Consider the following 22,783-nt stretch of genomic DNA (forward strand, 5'->3'; position numbering starts at 1 on the left):
GCTGCTCCCTGCCACCAGCCCCTCCAGCCCGACATCTCTCATTCAGGTTGGCTTCTCCCACCCCAATGTCAACACGGGGGTAGTTACGCAGGAAGAAAGGGCCCGGTCTCGTGCGCAGGCTTCCTGCAGAGGGCCCCTCCCCCGCCCTGCCTTAGTGGGCCCAGGTCAAGCCATGGGGCCCAAGAGACGCTTGATGGGTCCTTTGTAGGAACAGAGGAAGGTCAGTCTCCCATGTGTGACTTCGATCCCCTCATCTCCTTCTTCTAAGATCTTGCTTAATCAGATCTTTCCTAAAAAGCTTTGCAACAAATCTCTTCATTTTCTCTCATGCTCCCTTGATTCAGACCCTTCATAGTAATTCTCCTGGGAAGCAGTAAGCTTCTCTCGTCCATCTGATCATCCACCCACCTATTCATTCAATAAACACTTGTTAAAGCATCCATGATGTGCCAAACACCATGCTAGGCACTTGATGTACAAATGTAAGTAAGACAAGGTTCCTGCTGCTGAGGAGTGAAGGAGATAGATTTTAATAACCTGTTACATGTCTATGATAAAAACCGTTCCATGTTATAATGGAGACACAAAAGAGGATAGTGTCAACTCGATGTGAGGAGGGGAGGGTGTCACAAAAGGTCTCATGGGGAAGATGTTGGCCGACTTGTCAGTCCAAGGAGAGGCCTGAAGAGGCCCAGTGTGCCTGGGCTTGTGGAGTTTATCACACTTGGCTGGACCAAGGGGTGCCAGGACGGGACCAGAAAAGGCCAAAGGGAGCCTCTCTGGGGGACTTGATGGGCTCTCCTAAGGAGCTTGGACTTCACTCTGGGAAGGGTTTAAAGCAAGCAGTGATGTGGCCAGTTTGTATTTTAGAAAGATCCTTCTGGTGGCACTGCCGAGGGGGACGCAACTCTGCCACCCTAGAGATGGTAAGGACCTGAGCCACAACTCTAACAATGGAGGCAGAGGCGGGGCAGGTGTGAAAAGCATCCCAGAGGTTCAGGCCCTGGGGCTCAGAGGCAGATTAGACAAGGGGAGGAAGAAGGCCAGGAGGATCACCAGCTTCTGACCTGGAGGGCTGCTCTGATGGGGAGATGGACCTCTTCACTGGTGCCCTGCCTCTAGGTCCACCCCTCTGCGCCCCTTCACACTGCTGCAGGAGCATTCTCTCTAATGTGTAAAGGGCAGTAGTGTGTAAAGTGATCAATTTACTCTCATGCATAAACACTGCGGTTCTGTGCAGGGCCCTTCGATGAACGATGCTCGCCCAGCTTTCCAGGCCTGCCTCCCTCCAGGCCCCATCTCATACCCCATCCCCCAAGCTGCCATGCTGTTTCCCACCCCCAGGAAGTTCGCAGTACTCTTCCCTATCGGCCTCCCCAGCCCACGCCTCCCACCCACCCGCCCGCCTCTCCCTGCCCTGCGCTGGAGGAAACTGATCACCTCCTCCTCTGTGCTGCCACTTGCCGTGAACGTGCGTCTGTCAGGGCGCAGGGCACACGCTGTGGCCGCCTCTTCCTCCAGGTCTCCGGAGGAAGGACGCCATGCCTCGTGCTCCTGGCACGTGACACCGGCCCAGTTCCTGTCAGTGACCAGGTTCAAGTGTCTGCACATTCTCAGGAGACCTCAAAGAGTCTGGTCACAGAGTGGGCCATCAGCCCTACCCCCAGGGACCTTTTTTTTAATAGTTTTAATGAGATAGACTTCACATACCATACAGTTGGCCCATTTAAAGTGTACTACTCAGTGCTTTTTAGTGTATTCACAGGGCTGTACAACCATCACCACAATCTAATTTTTGAACATCTTGTCTCCCCAGAAGGAACCCTATACCCATTAGCAATCCCTCCCACTGCCACTCCTCTTCAGGCCTTGGCAACTACAAATGTACTTTCTGTCTCTGTAGATTTGTCTGTTCTAGATATTTTATATAAATAGAAACACACAATATGTGGCTTCTCTAACACAGCATAATGTTTTCAACGTTATGTTCATCCACGTTGTATCGTGTGTCAGTACCTCATTCTTTTTTATGATCAAGTAATATTCCATTGTAATGGTATACCACATTTGTTAATCTAATTCAACAGCTGATGGACATTTGGGTCATTTCCCTTTTTTGGATATTATGAATAATGCTGCAGTGGTCATTCGTGTACAAGTTTTCATCTGAACATACGTTTTCGTTTCTCTTGAGTATATATCCAAGAGCAAAATTGCTGGGGTCATAGGGCAACATTTTGAGGACCTATATAGGAAACTGTTTTCCGAAGCAGCTGCACCATTTTGCACTCCCACCAGCAATGTCTGAGGGTTCCAGTTTCTCCACATCCTCACCTACACGTTAGTTAGTCTGTCTTTTTGATTATAACCATCCTAGAGGTTATGAAGTGGGATCTCACTGTGGTCTTGATTTACATTTCCCTAATGACTAATGATGTTACACATCTTTTCCTGTGCTTATTGGCCATTTGTATACTTTCTTTGCAGAAATGTCTATTCAAAGGCTTTGCCAGTTTTTTAACTGAACTCTGTCTTTTCATTGTTGAGTTGTAGGGGCTTTTGTAGATCCTGGATACAAGTCTCATCCAAGGGCCTTTCACTATGCTGCGCTCAGTCACCTGGAATGAACGAGAGGGGCCCTGGCACACAGGCCGGAGGAGCCAGTGGGCGGCTGCCGTGAGCACAGGTCAGCCCCTGAAGCTCGCTCTTCCGGGATTTCTTTCAGCCGAGTGTGGCGGGACGGTGAACGGAGAGGTGTCGGGGCAGGTGCTGTCACCCGGGTATCCAGCTCCCTATGAACACAACCTCAACTGCATCTGGACCATCGAGGCCAATGCCGGCTGCACCATCGGGTAAGTGCCAGGGCCAGCAGAGGAGCCATTGCCAGCTGTCCAGGGGAGTCATCGCCAGTCCACCAGCCAGTGGCTGGCCCTGCCCACCTCACCTGGAGGCCCTGGTGAGCAGCAGTGGTTGCTCTGACCCCAGGCTCAGGCCGGGGCCCATGGAAAACCTGAGAAGTCCAGCCTTGGCCTCACAGGGCTGCAATCCAAGTTCAGACAATCCACTGGCCTAGGCGGTATGGTGTCCGCACAGTAGCTGAGGGCATGGGCGTGAATCCCAGCCCAGCCACTTGCCATTTGTAGGACTTTGGGTGAGTTTCTTCTCCTCTCCTTCTGTGGCGTATGGGTTATAATATTGGCTTCTCGGGATGAAGCATCTAAATGAGACGCTGCAGGTAATGTACTCAGCACAGTGCTTGAAACATAGTAAGTATTTATTCATGGTTCAGTGGTTATTTCTCTGATGGTAGTAAAGGTCAGCTTAGCACTGTAGGACCCCAGATTGCTTCCCTTTCTCAACCTGAGTTTTTGCATCTGTAAAATGAGAACAAAAATGCTTATGATTTAGAGTTGTGGAAGGAATAGTTCGAAAAGCCCAGCATACTGTCAGGTACTGTGTACGTATTCCCTCAAAATGTAACTTCCTTTCCATGTACGTGCTTGACTAACAGGAATTACTTTTTGGAGTTCCAAAGGGTCAGAGAAGAAAGGATCTTTACCATTTGTTGAGCACAGGGCCTGGCACACGTAATGTCTTATTAACTCTTCACAGTAGCCCTGGGAATACGAATAGTAAGCCCTAAAAATAAATAGACATTCTTATTACTCCCATTTTATAGATAGGAGAACTGAGATTCCAGGAGAATGCATAGTGTGTCTAAGCTCACACAGTGACTCAGAAAGCTGGGGCGTGGATCCAGGTCTTTCTGAATCTTCGCACCAGATGATGCTGCTGGCAAACTGGGTTCAGAGGAGCTGTGAGGAAAAGAGGAGGTTGGCGTGGCAGGATGGATGAGGTATGGAAAGAGAATTGAACCAGGCAGTTGGAGAGGGGACGGTCTGGCTGGGGTGGGGGATGCATGTGGAAAGGAAAGGGAGACAGAGTGGGCTACGGAGCAGCCTGCTTGCGGAGGATTCTATTTATTTATTTGTTTGTTTGTTTATTTATTTATTTATGGCTGTGTTGGGTCTTCGTTTCTGCGCGAGGGCTTTCTCTAGTTGTGGCAAGCGGGGGCCACTCTTCATCGCGGTGCGCGGGCCTCTCACTGTCGCGGCCTCTCTTGTTGTGGAGCACAGGCTCCAGACGCGCAGGCTCAGTAGTTGTGGCTCACGGGCCCAGTTGCTCCGCGGCATGTGGGATCTTCCCAGACCAGGGCTCGAACCCGTGTGCCCTGCATTGGCAGGCGGATTCTCAACCACTGCGCCACCAGGGAAGCCCCGGAGGATTCTAAATGCCAATAAACAAGAGGGAGCCGTGGAAGGTTCCTAAGCAGGGTTATTTACAGTGGAGAGAGCTCACGGGAGGAAAACCAGTCAAAAGTCTGTCGCAATAATCCAGGGATGAACTGTTGAGACTTTGGAATAGTGGGGAGTCAAGACAAGAGGCAGAAGTGTGGCCAGGAGAGGTTCCCTGCCCTGGCGAGGTCTCCATGAAGGGGAACTGGCTGAACGGGTGTGTTGCTGCCAGAGATACAGCTGTTGGCACATTCGCTGATGTACACATGGTCTTAGACCCAGTTCAATTAAAGAAATGTATGAAGGGTTTGCCACGTGCAAGTTTTTGAGCTCAGCCCTATGCAAAATGAGGTCAGCAGAGCTCTTGAGGATTTTGTGTTAAATACAAAAGTTCATCCCACACTGCTGCTGGAGTCACTTTCTGGAAGCGCGCCTGATCAACTCGCACTCTAAGTAGAACGCTTGCGTGGCACCCGTGCTCACAGGAGCTGAGCATCTTATCCTGGTTTTCAAGACTGTCATGACTTCAACCCACCTCCCAACCTTATTTCCCACCACTTCTCTTCAATGACAAAGCTGAATAGCTAGTGGCCCCTGTACATGTACTCATGGCCGTGCTCAGTGCCTTGGTTTCCACTCTGCCCTCCCCGGAATGCCCCCCTCCCTCCAAAGGCTTATGTCTACAACTCTCGCTCCCTCAAAGTCAAGTGCACATGTCAGCTCACCCAGGAAGTCTCCCCCAGTCTACTCTCAGGAGACTCCTAGGAGTCCTTTCTCCGCTTCTGCGTTCCCAGTGCCCGTGGCCTGTCTTTCCCTTATGACACGACCACTCTTCTCCCCTCTCTATGCTCCTGCTTTACCTCCCCAGCCAGAGCCATGCTCTCTGCCCAGTTCATCTTCACAAGTCTCCTAGCTCTCAGCACAGTGGCAGAGGCTTAACAAGTGTCAAGCGTTGAATGACTGAATGAATGCAGCAAGCGGGACCCAGATATGAAGGTAGTTTTATGACTAGCAGATCCATGAAGGTCCCTCAGTAAATAGTAAATGAACAATGAATTCATCACAGGTGTCTCCATATGCAAATCAGGAGGTTTTCCCACGTTCCCATCTTGCACGTTACTCATTCATTCATTCGTTCCTCCATGTAATAGCTGTCTGCTGAATACACGGCAGTGCCTACGGGAGACGCTGGCGTTGCCCAGATGAATAAGACCATGGCCGCTGTTGGCAAAGAGGACATGTGCGTGTACACAGAGCAAGGTGGTGGAAGGAGGGGGCAGGGGACTGAGCAGCAGTACAGGAGGCCAGAGAGGCTATCCCGGAAATGAAGACACCAGAGTAAGTCGTGTAGGATGGAGAGGAGTTGCCAGGTAGCCAAGGAAGAAGGTTGGCAGGACAGAAGGGCCTACGAGGCAGAAGAGGTGACGCAGGGTGTGCGGGCGCAAGGAGCCGGTCCCCATGGCTGGAGCGTCACCTGAGATTTGGTGGAGGGGTGGGCCGTGGAGGGGGAAGAAGCTGGTGGAGCAGTCTGCATGCGGCCGGAGCGCAGAGGACCGTGGCGGCCGTGACGCTGAGTTTGGCCCTGTCCTGGCAGCCTTGTGGAGAAGGGGACAGACAGGGTCTGGGACCCCAGTGAGGAAGAGCCTGTCTCCAGAGCGTCGTCAGGATGAGGAGACCTGAACCCTGCCGGTGGCGATGGGATGGAGAAGAAGGATGGAGAAGAAGGGACGAGTTCAGGAGACATTTAAGGAGTCACACCAGCCGGTCTCATTCGCCTCAAGAAATGTGGAAACTGAGATTTCTTCTGTTTCCCTATTTTTTGTTGTGCAACATACAATATGTAAAATAGAAAAGTCGAACAGTATGCCGAGCACCTGCTTACCTACCACCTAGACTCAACTACTGTGAATATTTGCCCTCTTTCTTTTTTTTCTCTCTGTCTCTTTTTTTTTTTTCTTTTTTGGCTGAATCACACAAAGGTAACTGTAGACATCCTGCTACTTCTTGCCTAAGTACTTGGGCGTGCATCTCCTCCATGACCTAGTAACCTTAGCACACCCATGACATGCGACATCAGTCCCCGGGAATTCAGGTTTAGGAGAAAGGTGGGAGGAAAGCCGTGAGATCTCCGAGCGGCGGACAGGGAGAGCACAAGAATTCAGTGACGGCGTTTCTGGGCAGACGTGAAGACTGTTATCAATTACAGGAATGATGGGTGTGGGGTGGGCTGGAGGGGAGAGCAGAGCATCCCTTCCTAGCCCTCAGGAAGAGAGGGTCGAGACAAATAGAGGAAATATTCTCTCCAGAGATGGAAAGAACTATAGAGGGGGCCTGCTGGGTGTGTGTGTGTGAGGACCCCGAGGTGGGGAATGGCGTGGAGAGGGTGAAAGTAACCTCAGCCCTCGATTGGGAAGGCTTCTTGGAGCCACACAACCTCAAAGGAGCTGATGCCACATGAGCAGAGGCTGCACGGAGAGTGGCCAAAAGATGGGGATGGAGTGATGGGACACTTTCGCCTTCCTCCTGCGATCCCTCCACCCCAGGCTGCCGTGCCAGCCAGCGTCTGCCCCGTCCACATGCACATCCGTGCTCTAGCGTGTTCTCTCCCTCTCCTCCTCTCTCTCCCTCACCACCCCCCATACCCCGCCACCCCTCCCCGGAATCACCAGCAACAAAGTTAAGGGAATTTGTAATCAGATATAATTCAGACAAACACAAAAAGCCCCTTTTGTGTTTGTGCCCTTATTCAGAGTAAGACTTAGTTATTTTTTTTTTTTAAGTATTATTTATTTATGGCTGTGTTGGGTCTTCGTTTCTGCGCGAGGGCTTTCTCTAGTTGCGGCAAGCGGGGGCCACTCTTCATCGCGGGGCGCAGGCCTCTCACTATCGCGGCCTCTCTTGTTGCGGAGCACACGCTCCAGACGCGCAGGCTCAGTAGTTGTGGCTCACGGGCCCAGTTGCTCCGTGGCATGTGGGATCCTCCCAGACCAGGGCTCAAACCCGTGTCCCCTGCATTGGCAGGCAGATTCTCAACCACGGTGCCACCAGGGAAGCCCTAGTTATTATTTTTTAAGTGAGAATTTCTTTATGGAATTTTTCTTTATTAAAAAGAGATACTCATCTTTAAAAATTCAAAGTACAAACCATAAAGAAGTTTATAAAGTAGAAATCAGAAGTCCCCATCGTCTTACTCTGTTCTCTGCACACCCTACATAAGATAGCCATTGATATCCATTTGTTCAACTTCCTCTTTTAGGTATTTTGTATGCCAGCGTATACAGAAAACAAATGCAATAAGCATGCTTGCTAAAACAAGATCAGCTCCTTGAGTGGCTCAGTAACTTGCTTTTTGTTTTAAACTCTACTCATATATCATCATCTTATCCTCTCAGTCTATATAGATCAGCCTCATCCTGGTTGATGGTTACAGGGAATTTTGTTGTCTGTACAACCATAATTTATTTAACTATTTCCCTATTGATAAAGTGAATATTTTCAGTTTTTCGCCCCAGTAAACATCCTTATACATGAATCTTTGAACAGTTGTCCAATTAGTTCCTTAGGATATGTTCTTAGAAGGCAAATTTTGATACATGACCTCAAATTTCCCTCTAGCTATTGCAGCAATTTACACATCTACCAAGAGCCTGCTTCCCTACCCAGCATTACTCTATGTTGTCAATCCTGGCAGTGTTTGATGGGCAAGATGGTATTTAATTGCCTTTGCTGCTTCAAGCTCTTTGTATATTTTTCCATGGAAGAGTTTATTTTTTTCTCATATAGACTGTTCAGCTGGGTTTATTTCTAGTCTATAATTTTAGGTTGGATTTCTTTTCAACCTGAATATTTAAGAATGTCTTAAAAGTTACTAAGTTATATATTTTGTATGATTTTTAAATCAGTTCCACTTTTACTGCATTGTGCCCTTGTTACTTTTTGAATTTTTTCTTACTTATGTTTTATGTATATTTGAAGGAAGGGAAAAGAGTTCAGGGACTTATACATTTCTTTTACATCCAATGTATTATGCTTTCTTTCAAACAAAATATATTATGCTTTTTATTGCTTTTTTTTATTTTTAACTCTTCCTATTTTTAGTTGATTTGATTTAATTTGCTCTGTTTCTCCTCTGGTGATTTGAAAGATCTATATCCCATTTGCATTCTGCCAGTCATCTTGTGTTTTCATTAATTCTGTTTTCAACAGTGTTTATTCTGTTATTCCTCCCTCTTTATTTTGGAAATCTTGTTTTGGTTTTCGTTTTTATTTCAAGAAAACTGCACTTTTTGTTTTCAGATTGCTCTTGACAGCTTACTTTTGTTTTTATCAATGCATTATCATCTTGCATCTCTCTGAGGACAGTATTTATGTTTTGTTTTACAACAGCTCCTGTTTCCCCCCCAACCCCACCCCCGCATCGACTGAGTCCTGCAGTTGGGCCATTCGGGCTGATCATTCAGCTGGATTCCTTTGAAGAGCTGATTATCTTTATGTCCCAGTTGTCCTCCCAGTTGTCACTCATTCAGTATCAAGTTGCAGCTGAGAGCCAGACTCAACCACCACACTACCTACCACTCTTATCCTCTCTGTAGCTTGGGAAGCTCTTCAGGCAGGCACCCTGTGCCTCAGTTCTCTTCTCCGTAACACGGTGATTAAAATAGTACCTACCACTTGAGGCTGCTATGAGGATGAAGTGAGCTAGCATATCTGAACACTAGAACAGTGCCTGGGATGTAATTCCCAAATGTGGAGAACCCCCTCCACGAGCTGCAGGTGGTTGTTCATTTGACCCAGATGGGCATCCCGGAGCACAGCAGGTGATAGGTCACCCCTTAGATCACAGATGGTGGGTGCCGTGCTGTTGGTGGGGGCAGGTGTCAAGCAGGTCTTTCCCTTGGGTGTGCCAGCTGGGAGGGGATGTGCGACAGCCCACAGGCCAGTCCATGAGACTGTCCCCGGGGGCACAGACAGAAGGCTTGCAGGTGCCTCCCAGCACCCTGTTCAGCCTCGACCAAGCATTGGAGGCAATGGGAGGGATCCGTGGTTGCCTCACCCCAGCAAGCTGGGCAAAGAGAGTCCCTTTCCAGGAGTGCCCAGGGGAACAGTGGGTGGCTGCAGGGATTCACGTTCAGGCTGACCCCTGGGTGGGGCCCAAGCAGGAAAGCGGGCCCTTCCTGGGTGGGCTGGCTGGCTGTGAGACCCTGCCCTTGAACGTGGGCGGGGTGGGGGGGGGCGGCCTACAGCATTTGGCAAGTGTTTCTCCCTGAGGGCCAAGAATGGGACAGGCTGACTGATGAACTCTGTCCAGGCCTGGCAGCTAACAGCAGGAGAACAGACCAGGGAACTGCGCCCTTCATGTCACCCCTAACTATGTTGTCAGTTCATAGAACATGGAAGTTTCAGCCCACATGGGTGGGACCTCTCCTCAGTTTCCGATGTTGGGTCTGAGTTTTCCTTTTGATAATCAGTGGACCAGCTCAGATGACAACTGGGGAAGAGCAGGAGGCAAAGCCTTTTGCTCTTGGGCCTCCCCTCTACTTAGTGTTTATCCAGTCTCTACAGCATATCAGGTTCTAGATCAGTTATTATTGTCCCCATTTTATAGATGGGATCATTGAGGCCCAGAAAGGATGAATGTCTCACAATTACCCAGCGATACAGATTTCAAGCCCATTCTGTCTGGCCCCAGTCTACCCTTCTGACCCTGGTTTAGTTCCATTTAACAAACCAGGACATTGAACACCTTCTCTGTGCCAGAGACTGTGTGATGCTGTGTGGTGGGAAACACAAAGATCAGACCACGGCCAGTCCTTGTCTGCCAGGGGCTCATATTCTAGTGGGAAATAGGCAAATAAACAGGTACCCCTAAGACATTAAGTGCAAGCCAAGTTCAGTAATGGGGAAGAGAAAGACAAGTTCTACCTGGAGGTGTAGAGGGGAAGCATGCCAATTGAGGGGAAGGAGAGTGAAGGCATGAACCTTGGGGAAAGTATAGGGTCTGTCCACAAAGGAGGAACAAGCAGTCACTTGATGTGGCTGGATGTGGGGGGACAAGGTTGCATGAGTAGAGACGGTTCTCTGCGGGACCCTGAATGCCAAGATGAGAACTCTACATGGATTTCTCAGTATAACGAGCAGCCACTGGAATAATTTGAAGACAGTAACGACATTCAGTTCATTTTAAAACTTGGAGCACTTAGTGCCAGGCATTCTGCCAGGCACTGAGGGTATAAATGTAAATAAGAAACAGTCTTTTCCCTTGAAGGTCTCAGTCTTACAGATAGAAATTTTATCCATTAGGAATGAAAATAGAAAAACTGACTAAAGCTGGCTTCAGCAGGTGGAGGTTCACTTTTTCTCCTGGAAAAAGAATCTGAAGATCCCATCCAGACCTGGTGCAGCTGCTCAGGACGCCATTGTTTTTCTTCTTGTTCTGCCATCCTTAGGCTTTCGTCCTCATAGTTACCTAGTCAGCTGCTGCAGCTCCAGGCATTGTGTCTGTGTTCCAGTCTCAAAGAAGAGGGAAGAGGAAAGGGAGCAGACCTTTCTTCTAGTGAGGGTTTACATATTTATTGAGGAAGAACCACCATCCTCACAGACATCTTCCTACATTCCATTAGTCTGAACTTGCCATGACTGGCTGAGGGAAAGTGAGAGATCGGTTTTGTTTTGTTTTTACAGTTTCAATAGTAGAGACAGATGAGAGATTTGGAAATGGAGTACAGATAAGCCTACCTATAGTGCCTACTTAGATTCTTATATAACAAAATAAATGCTATAGTAGAAGTATGTACAAAACACAATAGAAAGCATTTGCAAGGCCAGTTCATAATTTTAGGTGGCAGCTGAGGGGCAGGGTGTTACAGACAGGAAGTGCTATTCTAGCTACACTTTACCGAACAGTAGTAGTTCACCATGCAGTGTGGAGGTAAAGACCTTCCAGGCATGTAAAAGAGAAGAAGGGGTGGGTAGCTGCTTCTGAAAGAGCTCATTATCTGGTATGTCGTGATGATATCTCCACTTCAGGAAGTTCAGTGGCAGCAATGCAGAGGATAAATTGACTGGGAAGCCAAGGAAGAATTGAGTATAACTGTTTGAGGGGTGCTGGTTACACCCAGAAGAACTGAGTACAAATTAGGTTAAGGTTGAGAGCTGTATGTGGCTGGCTATAAAGAAGGGAATGGGGAAAGGGATAAGACACAGTGCTTTGCTGGTATGCTTTCCATGAAGAGATCTGGGGCACTTGGAGAATGGAGAACTTATTGTTCCTGGAAGCTCTGATTTCTGCTCCTAATGCCCATTTAGTTATAAAGTTCATGTTTGGCTAATAGTCCTAGTTTGTTGATTTTTAACTGTGGAGATGCTTCTTAATGATTAACATGAGGGCAACCTGGGAACTCTGTTCTTGGCTGTTGGTTAAGATTCAGTGGGATTGCTGAGAGAGGGGGCCATGGTTTTGATTAACCAGAACCCCTGCCCAGTGGAACTTGTCTTCCTGGGAGGATGCCGGACTAGACAAAACATCTGGCTGTGCCTGAAGCCCAGATGGCCCCGCTGCAGTTTCATATCAATCAGAGGGCAACAATTCCCCACTGAGGTCAGTGTGGCTTCCCTTTACCCAGCAAGCAGGCAGCTGGCCCAGAGGAGGCACCAGAAGTAAAGCTTCTGTTCATAGCTCTTGCCAGGAATTGTGGCTGCAGGTTTAGCAGCTTCCAGAAGGTTTATTTTCTTGCAGTGACAGCAAGTCAGACCTTAAACAGAGAAGGTCCATGTACTCATACCACAAGAACTGACCTGAAGGAACTGAACAGATAAGCACAAACACGATGGGGTATGGCTTTGTCAGATTTACAGTTTCAACAAACCAACAAAAAGGAGCTCGAAAGTGTTTGAAGGAGAGGATGTAGGTAACCTGGTAGGTATAAATGTAGCTTTAAGAGTGGTGGTGCTCTCTGGCACTTTAGCTTTTCATAGGTTACCTCTAGAAAAAGAAACACAAACTACTTCAAATTATCCAAGAATAATAATCCAGCTGAGCTACACCGGATAGTTGAATTGGCCAGAATACATCAATTTGACTGCCAGTTTACAATTCCAGAAATGAATTCCAACATCTCTTAGGAAGAAAATAAACAGTTCAACCAAAGAAATGCAAACCTTGCTGATTGGCCACATTGGACCAGTGTAAATCTCTCCCTTTCAAAAAATAAGTAAACAAATAAGCAAAAATTAAACTAAATTAAATGAAAAGCTTGTGATGCTACTTAAAACATACCATTCTTAAAAAAAGAGAACCATGTTCCTAAAGAAATAGAAACATATTTCCTGAAAAGATTTTACCATGGTAGGCAGAGGAAATTTTAAATTGGTATATAGATAATATTCTCATTTAAATATAAGAAATAGGGATGAGAAATAGCAGAAAATGGATGGTGAAATGGAGGAAGAGAGCTCCTGAGCTAGAAGCACAGTGACAGAGACAAGTGAAGAATGAAAAGAAACTAAATACAGAATAAAAATTTACAATCGCGGTATTTGTCTTGTAAGAAATAAAAACATTGAAATAGGAGACAAGCTGGAGAATCTCTCTGAGACGGAAGAGAAAAGGTGTGAAGGTGGGGAAGTAACGAAAGAAAAGTTGCCAAATGTGGAAGACAGAGCACCAATCCAGGTGGCATAAATGAAGAAGAACAATTAACAAATGGAACAATTAACAAAAGGTACAATAAAACACATGATGGCAAACTCTTCTTATCCTTGGTGAATTGAAAGGACTCACTGAGTTCCAGGCAAAATGAATAAGATACAACTTGATGAAAAATGGAACAGTTCCATGGAGAACAAAAAAATCCCTACAAGCATTTGACAAAACACACACAGGTAAGCACACAGTCAGCCCTCAGCAAATAAAACAGCCATTTACGATAAACAATCACAACTAATCCAACCCTCCTAAAGTTTCTTCTCTGTAACATCAAAGACCAAAGCCTTTGGAGAATCATTGATTCAGCCAGGATATAATATGCACAAGAGCCACAGAAAATTGCCCACCCGGGCAACCTGTAAACATTACCTCATTTGGTAAAAGGATCTTTGCAGATGTGGTCAAACCAAGGATTTTGAGATGAGGAGATTATCGTGGATTATCTGGATGGGCTCTAAATGCAATCATATATATCCTTATGAGAAGGAAGCAGAGGGAGATTTTATATACACAGAGGAAAAGGTGATATGAAGACAGACACCGAGATTGGAATGATGAGGCCTCAAGCCAAGGAATGCCAACAGTCACCAGAAACTGGAAGAGGCAAAGAACAGATTCTCCCCTAGGGGCTCTGGAGGGAGTGCAGCCCTACTGACACCTTGATTTCCGCATAGCAATACTGATTTCAGACTTCCGGCCTCCAGAACTTCAAAAGAATACATTTCTGTTGTTTTAAGTCACCACATTTGTGGTACTTTGTCACAGCAACCACAGGAAACTAAAACAGACATAATTTTTAGCCTACTGAGATGTTTAGGAAAAAAACTATACAAAGAATTGATGACCATGAAAGACGATATTTAATTTGAGTCTATACTCCCTGCTTGTACTGTCAGTGTTTTGATAGTTGGCGGAAGGCAGAGGGGAAAGTAAAATCTTTTTAGCTTTTCAGTCTTACATAAAGGAGAGTGAAATGGTATATTATTTTTCTTTTTCTTTTTTTTTAACGTCTTTATTGGAGTATAATTGCTTTACAATGGTGTGTTAGTTTCTGCTTTATAACAAAGTGAATCAGCTATACGTATACATATATCCCCATATCCCCTCCCTCTTGCATCTCCCTCCCACCCTCCCTATCCCACCCATCTAGGTGGTCACAAAGCACTGAGCTGATCTCCCTGTGCTTATTATTTTTCTTAAAATTGATAATTAGAGAAAATGCCCATTTAGGAATACTTTTGAAAATGTTTAAAAATGCCTAAAGTAGAATTAAAAACAAAATGTATACTTTGCAAATCACTGAAGGAAATGTGAAAACTAAGACATGTTACAAAGAAAAAGGAAATAGCAAGAAAACATAATAACCAAAAAGCATAAAACAGGTTGATGGAGATAAGCTTCTATTAGTCTCCCTATATTAGGCTCCTTTCACATGAGACCCTCACAGTCCTCCAGTGTGTCCTCAAATTTGGCCAGCTGAGGAGGAAAAGAGAAGGCATCAGAGAGTAGAACAAAACTTGTTTTAAGAGTCAGGTCTTCCTCCTCATCCCACTGACCAGAACACATTTCCCAGCTCACCTAATTATAAGGGAGGTTGTGCCTAGGTGGAAGAAGAAACGAGTTCGTGAACACACAACATCATCGCTGCTTCAAGAACAAACGTATCAGTTCTGAAATGAGTATAAATTCACTTTTGTCTGGCCACTCCACAGTGCGAGGTAGAAGAAAATAAGAGAAGAAGAGGTGGTCCCTGGAGCAGGCCAGGGTTGCAGGAGCTCAGGATGGCTGGGGGAGGATTGAAGGATCAGCCAAGAACTAAGGTCAAGTGGGAGAGCAGAGTGCAAGACTAAAATGCTGAGCTAAGAGTCTGCAAAAGGAGTGGGCAGAATGATGTGTGAGCGTCCCAGAGGGAGGCCCCGAGATGAGGGCACACAGGAAAAGGAAGCCTCTACTGTTACGTGTGGAGCTTTCACTGACCAACCTGTGGGCAGGGAGGGAGCTGTAAGGAGCCTTGAGCTGGTGCCCACAAGTTAAATTTCCATATTAACTTGGAAAAAAGAGAAAAAGATTCTCAAGTTAGGTAAAGAAAAAAAAAATGCTGCTAAACAGAAGAACAATAAAATATTAAAAAGTTGACACAAAGGAATAGCATGAGAACATACATAAATAAAAACAGGGGTCACAATATTGCTTTTCCAAATAAAGGTAAAATTCAAGGTTAAAAAATATATATACATATTAAAAGGGACAGAGGGAATTATTTCACGTGATAAAATGCTTAGTCCACAAGTGTGTCAACAGTCATGAATATTTATGCACCAAATAACCTAACAAGAAAACTCAAAGCAAAATCTGTCAGAAAAACAAGAAGAAATTGACAGCCATAGGAGACTAACATATCTCTCTTAATGGAGTAAAACAAATACAGTAAGTCTTCTACATATAAGCAAGTTCCGTTCGCAGAGCGCATTCGTAAGTCCCATTGTTCGTAAGTCCAGCAAAGTTAGCCTAGGTACCCAACTAACACAATCGACTATAGAGTACTGTACTGTAATAGGTTTATAATACTTTTCACACAAATAATACATAAAAAACAAACACAAAAAATAAAACATTTTTAATCTTACAGTACAGTACCTTGAAAAGTACAGTAGTACAGTACAACAGCTGGCATACAGGGGCTGGCATCGAGTAAACAGGCAAGAAGAGTTACTGACCGGAGGAGGGAGAGGAGGTGGGAGACGGTACTGTACTACTGTACTCTATACAGTACTGTACAGTAAAGTACACAAAAGCACAACCACTTGTAGGGGATGCACTCACGTGACATTGTACACCAGACACGTGAACTAACTTATGTGATTGGACACGCAAACGCACATTCACATCTTTGAAAGTTCACAACCTGAAGGTGCATATGTAGGGGACTTACTATAAAAAAAAATAGAACTAAACTGGAATTTGTTTTAGGTGATTTTACCATCTTTTGATTTGATATTATGTATCAGGCTCAGTGCTAGGTACTTTATATGTGATTTCATTTACAATAATCCTCTTGACAACACTGCTGGATAGATGATGTTACTGCCATTCTACAAAGGAATAAACTGAGGCTCTTTCAGGTCACTCAATTAGCTATCAAGAATGAGTATTTGAACCCAAGTCTTTGACCCCGTAGCCATTTTGTTAAATAGCCTCTTCATTTCATGGAAAACATTTCTTCCAAAACGGATAAAGACACCTCTGCCCCTCACAGAGTCCCTGACACCTCCAGGGCAGGTTCTGGTCAACGATAGGCAGTCACAGAGCCTTCATTTACAGGGCAAAGATAATGAGAAAAGAAGTGGTGCAAGGTTACTCAGCAAGGAAGAGTGAAACACAGGGCAGTAGCTTCAGTGCTGCATCTGTACACTGCCCAGCCTCCCAGAACATCCGTCACTGCAGCTTCTTCAGCAACTGAAGCCCAGGTTTATTCTTTCACTTAGGAAAATAACACAAGACGAATCTTTCTGTCTTGCCAATACCAGCTGGCACCAGGAAAGGACAGCCTCTAATTTTGCTCTAGACACCAATGCTTGCTTTGAGCTTTGGTCTGTCTTCTCAGTTTTTGCTCTTTGGATGGCACAATGCTTTAATTATTATTGTCTGCTATTATAATCATGGTTTAATTGTTGGTTTGCTGCACCGTGGCTCAGAGGGGGGCATTTTGTGAGACAAGTATTATTTTCTTATTGTCATTTCCAAAGTCACTGAGGATAATTTAAGCTGCGTTCTCGTTTGGGGACAGGAGTGATTTCTGACCCCTCCCCGCGCTGCAGCAGATATTCGTTCACATGCCATTTTCCCCTGATGTAAAGATCCGCTGTTACGACTCTTCTTCCCGGTGCAACATCCATTGTGTTCACGCAGTGGTGACAGTTGCTTGGAAGCACCCAAAGCCTTTTCATATTCTGGGGCCCAGTCAGAAGGCAAGTGAAATCAACATATAAAGATGCTGTGATTTTTTTCCTTTCTAATTTTTGCATTTTTCTAATGTGCGACGGATACAGATGAACCACCTCTAAGTGTGGAGGTGGGCGGTACCCGAGAAGTGCCCAATGTGTTAAAGTTTCCTTCAGACTGAGAGCTGAAAACCATAATCCCAGACTCGAGTTTGTCTGTGGACAGCACGTAAGGGGTGCAGCCCCCTACAATGACAATCTGATGCTCTCCTAGCTTTTTAGATGAAAGTTCTGGCAGTAAATCTCTTCCTGTGGTTGAAGCTGAGTGTCATGAGGCTTACCCGCAAAGCCTAGGGGGACTCTTAGTGGTGGGCTGGTGGGCAGAGGTAAGGGAGTGAGGGCCAGGTGAGGGCTGCCTCACCTGGGGAGCTGCTGTTGGGACATTGTGGTGGAAGGTGGGACTCTGCGGAAACACCATGATGAAAAGGTGTACAGAGATCCCGGAACAGGGATGGCCCCACGGTCGAGGTGCCCTGCAGTTAAAGGGAGTGGCAGCCAATCTGACATGAAGACCCAGCTCCAGAGAGAGCAAGCAGAGGTTCCGGGCAGCCCCTAGGGGAATGGGAAAGAGGACCAGAGACCAGCGGGGCTCATTAGCTGAGCTGGCATACTTGTCAGTAGTGAAAGCCCAGGCTGTACCCCAGGCAGATTTAGGACGCTGAGACCAACTCAAGGCCCCTCCTTTTTGGAAACGGGGCTCCCCCTCTCTCTGCCCCCAGCCCTGACCCAGCACCATAGAAAGGATCGAAGAGGCCATGCCTGCCTTGCCTTCTTCCACAGTTGGACATCATTGCCCTGCCCTGAGTCACTCTTCTCTCTCTTTTTTACTTATTTATTTTTGGCTGCATTGGGTCTTTGTTGCTGCACGAGGGCTTTCTCTCTAGTTGCAGCGAGCAGGGGCTACTCTTCGTTGCAGTGCGCGGGCTTCTCATTGCGATGGCTTCCCTTGTTGTGGAGCATGGGCTCTAGGCACGTGGGCTTCAGTAGTTGTGGCACGCAGGCTCAGTGGTTGTGGCACACGGGCTTAGCTGCTCCGCGGCATGTGGGATCTTCCAGGACCAGGGCTCAAACCCATCTCCCCTGCCTTAGCAGGCAGACTCTTAACCACTGTGCCACCAGGGAAGCCCCTCTCCTCTCTTGACTCCTTGGGCTGCACCTTTTTCTGGTTTACCTTCTACCTCCTCCACTCATTCTTAGTCTCCTTCCCCTGCTCATCCTTAATGCCATGGATCTCCAGGACACCCTTCTCTGTGTGCTGCCCACACTGATAATCGTTGAGTGGGCTTGTCCAAACCCATGGCTTCAGGTCTCACCCACCTGCACCCATGCTCTCGTCCTCCTGAAGAACCTGTACTGTCCTAGGGGTCCCCGTCTCTCCATCCCATCAGTGTCTTTGAGCAACCTCTTTTCTCTGCCCGGCATTCCCCTTCCTTCTCACACTCCTCGCCACCCCCTTCATCTGGAAAATCCTGTTCATCTCTCAAGACTCAGCTTAGTTGTTCCCTCCTCCAGGGACCTTGCCTCACCCCTTGGCCTGAGGTGGGACCTTCTCTGTGTGTATCTGTACCATAGTACTTATCACACCACAGCTAGGGGCAGAAACAAGCCATGCTCCTGTCTGTATCACCTGTGCCTGGTGTGGTATCTGTACCCATTGCCTACTGTTCATTAATTGGATGTGTGAATATTGGTCAGAAGACTTGTAGAGCTGTATTTGGAGAGTGCGAGACCAGGGCTGCAGCATCCCCCTGTCTCCTGGCTTTAAACTAGGCAGCCATCTCTGGCCCAGGGTCTGTGCAGCTAGGTCCTATCTCTATGGTGGTGATAGGATGCCAAAGACATAGATTCAAGGGGCGGGATGTGGGCAGTAAACAGAGAAGTCAGAACCTCCAGTGAAATAGGAAGTATCTTCCTTAGCACATAGGATTTAAGTTGCCCATCACCAAGTGGCACACACAGCATGGACAGTGGGTGAGTTTGGCTGAACTATGGGCGTCCCCAAAAGCTGATGAGCCATTCACTTATTCATCAGCTCACCCAAACCGGGAGCTTAGTGTGGGTCAGGCCTGGTACCGGGTACCAAAGATACAAACACAAAGGAGACACAAACACAACAGTTAAGGAACTCAGTAAGACAGGTTATTCAATGGATGACTCTGATACACAGGAGCACACAGAAAGAGCATCTCACGAGATTGGGGCCAGGGGGAGGGCATGGAAAAGCTTACCAACTGGAGGTGGGGATCTACTGGGACATGTTATTCAGGTGGTATATTAGTTTACTAGGGCTGCTGTAACAAACCGAATGACTTAACAGAAATTTATTTTCTCACACTTCTAGAGCCTAGAAGTCCAAAATCAAGGAGCGAGTAGGCTCACGCTCCCTCTGAAGCCTCTAGGGAAGAATCAAGTTTCATTTCCCAGCTTCTGGGAGTTGCCTGCACTCCTTGGCCTTCCTTGGCTTGTGGATGCATCACTTCAGTCTCTGCCTCCATCTTCACATGGTCCTCTTCCCTGCATCTCCTCGGTGCCTCTGTATCCAAATCTCCCTTTCCTTTCTCTTAGAAAGACATCAGTCATTGGACTCAGGACCCACCCTACTCCAGTATGACCTCATCTTAACTTGATGACATCTACAAAGACCCTATTTCCAAGTAAGGTTACATACACAGGGACCGAGGGTTAGGACTTGAACATATCTTTTGGCGGGAGACCATTCAAGCCACTACAGGTGGTGTGAGGGCACGTATAGGGGTTGGAAACGTCCAGACAGAGGGAAGTCCCTGAAGACAGAGAAAGAGAAGAAAATGGGTAAAGAGTGAGAGGAAGAGGAGGAGGCAACTGGGGCTATTCATGGAGGGCTTGGAGCATCCCCTAGGAAGCCTGACTTTATTCTGTAGGGAAAGGGGAATGACTGGTCAGATACATGGTTCAGAAATGTCAGCTGGCCCTGGTGGAAAAGGTGGATTGAAAGGGTGAGGGGGAGTTTGGGTGCACACTCTGTGTGCCTCTGTAATGCTGTTCTCTCTCTTGCAGTCATCTTCCTCTCTCACTTTCCTTGTGCTTCGCTTTTATTTCTCCAAAACTGCTTCAAAGACGTCTCCTCCTTGAAGTTTTCCTTGCCTCTCTCAATTAGAAGAAGATGACGATGTAAAAGAAGGCCTTTGGTCCCAGACAGACATGGTTTGAATACACCCTCTGACCCTTACCAGCTCTTTGATGCCCCCCCTCACCCTCAGCAAGTCTCCCCAGTTAACCCCCGGGACTTCAGTTCCCACATCAGCAAGATGGCAAAAATAGGCTCCAACTTACAGGTTTGTTATGAGGATATTAGACAATATACATAAAGTACTTGGCACGTAGATTTCCAACAAATGATTAGTTCTCTTCTTCGTCCGGTTATTTTGATAGCACTTTATTTATCCCACGCTTTCAGCACCTCCTGCACGTATTATTGTGTTGTGTGTGTCTCTTTCAATAAACAGCAGCAGCCTCCAGGGCAAAGACACAGCCTTCCATGTTTGGGCAGCTCTCAGCACAGAGCGTGGTGCACATTAGGCCCCCTCCCTCTTCCGTGGCTGGTGTTGTGTCTGTGGCCCAAAGAAACAAGAGCGCAAACGGGTGAGGCGTCAAGATGAAGGATCACCTTCTCACAGCATGGTGGGCGCGGGATCCTCAAATGGTTTTCAGTATTTCAAAAGCCAGAAGGAGACCGGATGGTCACCTGCAGGGGAGCTGCTCAGGCAAACCCAAATGTCTGCTTGGGCCCAGAATTATCCCTATCAATGAGAACCTCTAATTAGCATTTTATAGACTTTGATTTCTATGGGATGAAAAACGTCTTCAATAAGAGTCTTAATCCAAGTGGTCAGATTGGCAAAGCTTCACTGGCTAGCATCAAGGATTTATCATGAAAGAGGCCACTAGCACCTGTAGTAGCCCCCTAGCTAATTTCCCTGCACGCGCCGTTGCCGTTGCCAGGCTGTTCTTATCCGGGCAGCAGGAGTGATCTTCAAATGAAAATTGGATCTTGTAAGGTCTCAGCTTAAAATCCTTCAGTGACGTCCCTTAGCCCATAGAATAAAATCCAAAATTTCCCCCAACCCACCAGGCCCCACGAGACCTGGCCTCTGCCTACCTCTCTTGGCCCAGGGACAGCCTCAGTGACCTTTCTTTTTTTTTTTTTAATTTATTTTTGGCTGTGTTGGGTCTTCGTTTCTGTGCGAGGGCTTTCTCTAGTTGCAGCAAGCGGGGCCACTCTTCATCGCGGTGCGCGGCCTCTCACTATTGCAGCCTCTCTTTGTTGCGGAGCACAGGCTCCAGATGCGCAGGCTCAGTAGCTGTGGCTCACGGGCCCAGTTGCTCCGCAGTGTGTGGGATCCTCCCAGACCAGGGCTCGAACCCGTGTCCCCTGCATTGGCAGGCAGATTCTCAACCACTGCGCCACCAGGGAAGCCCTCAGTGGCCTTTCTGTTGCTCTGATGCTCCGAGCTGCTTCCCTTCCGGGGCCTTTGCTCATGCCACCCTTTATCCACAGAAAGCATCCTCCCGCCTCTTGCCCTGCCCTGCTCTTCACGTGACTGGCTCCCTTTAAGCCTCTCCTCTTCCTTAGATGTCACCTCCACGCAGAGGTCTTCCTAGCCAGTCTGTCTAAGCCGGTGGCTCCATCTCAGCGCTCTGCTGTTTCCTTCATCGCATTTGCCCACAGCTGATGGTCTTCTGATGGGGTTGTGTGTGCAGGAGTATTGCCCATCTCCAGAAACAACTGGAAAATGACACCCTGTCTGTCATCTTCGCCATTATCTCCCAGCACCTGGCACACGGAAAGCATTTACATAAACAAAGGCAGTAAGAGGTCCGGAACTTCAGCTTCTCTCCTTTCCATGGCCACGCTGCCTGGTTTCTGCATGCAAAGGACCTCAGGCCTCTGGCCTCCTCCTCCCGCCTCTGCTGACCTCATCAACGCCAAGCCTTTGACTTTGTCTGATTAACAGATCAGTTAAGCTGAATGCAGTGAATTGGCACTTTTAATTCCGGGTCTTAAATCTCCGCCCTTTAACCTTGTGTATGATTCACATGTAAACTATTGATTACTGATGGGGCCTCTCTGGAGCAGACCCGGCTCTAGGCCACAGCCTCTTTCTTCTGGAGGCGCAGGCAGCGTTGTCAGGGGGAAGAGAGGAAGCGCCAAAGTCTGACCTGGACTGTAATTATATAAAGTAGTTCTGTGTCGCTCTCTGACCCGCCCTTGACCTTGAGCAAGTTATTTAACCTCTCCGAGCCTCAGTATTCTCATTTTTAAAGAGGGGAATGGTGCTACCTGCAAAATAAAGATGTTTATGAGGACTAAATGGGATAAGGTGAAATTGCCTTGAACACAGGGGTTGTATAAATATGTTTTCTTTCATTTCTACCTAGTGTACATATTCTCTCTTTTCACACTTCCCATCGGTCTGGTCCTTCTGGGATTTCATTTGTTCATTCTTCAATTCACTCACTCATCCGTTCCAATATTCACCCTCAGGGACCTCAGTCGGTCTCTAACCAGAAGAGGATAAAACCCCAACTCTGCTAGCTCATACTGATGTCCCTCTCTCAATCCAGCTCTGTCCCCATGACATCCTCACGCCACCCGAACTCCAGTGTGGGCGTCGCCTGTCTTCCCAGGTACCTTAACCTCCCCCCTGCCTCTGGGTCTTGTCTTGTGTTATTACATCCAAAGAAAACACCCTCCCTTTCACGCCGCCCAAACTTCTAGCCTCGTCTCCTTCCTTCCGTGACAA

The 22,783-nt window shown here is 47.2% G+C and overlaps 1 protein-coding gene across 2 annotated transcripts in view; it reads left to right on the top strand.

The window, feature by feature from the left end:
• Nucleotides 1–22,783, top strand: part of CSMD2 (CUB and Sushi multiple domains 2) — a 658,464-nt gene that overhangs the window by 457,498 nt on the left and 178,183 nt on the right. For both annotated transcript variants that reach the window (XM_082362533.1, XM_082362534.1), the window contains exon 25: nt 2,726–2,852. In XM_082362533.1, coding sequence (XP_082218659.1) covers nt 2,726–2,852 — 127 coding nt within the window. The remainder of the gene's footprint in view (nt 1–2,725; nt 2,853–22,783) is intronic.

This window comes from Balaenoptera borealis (assembly GCF_965194805.1).
Source record: "Balaenoptera borealis genome assembly, chromosome: 1".
NCBI lineage: Eukaryota > Metazoa > Chordata > Mammalia > Artiodactyla > Balaenopteridae > Balaenoptera > Balaenoptera borealis.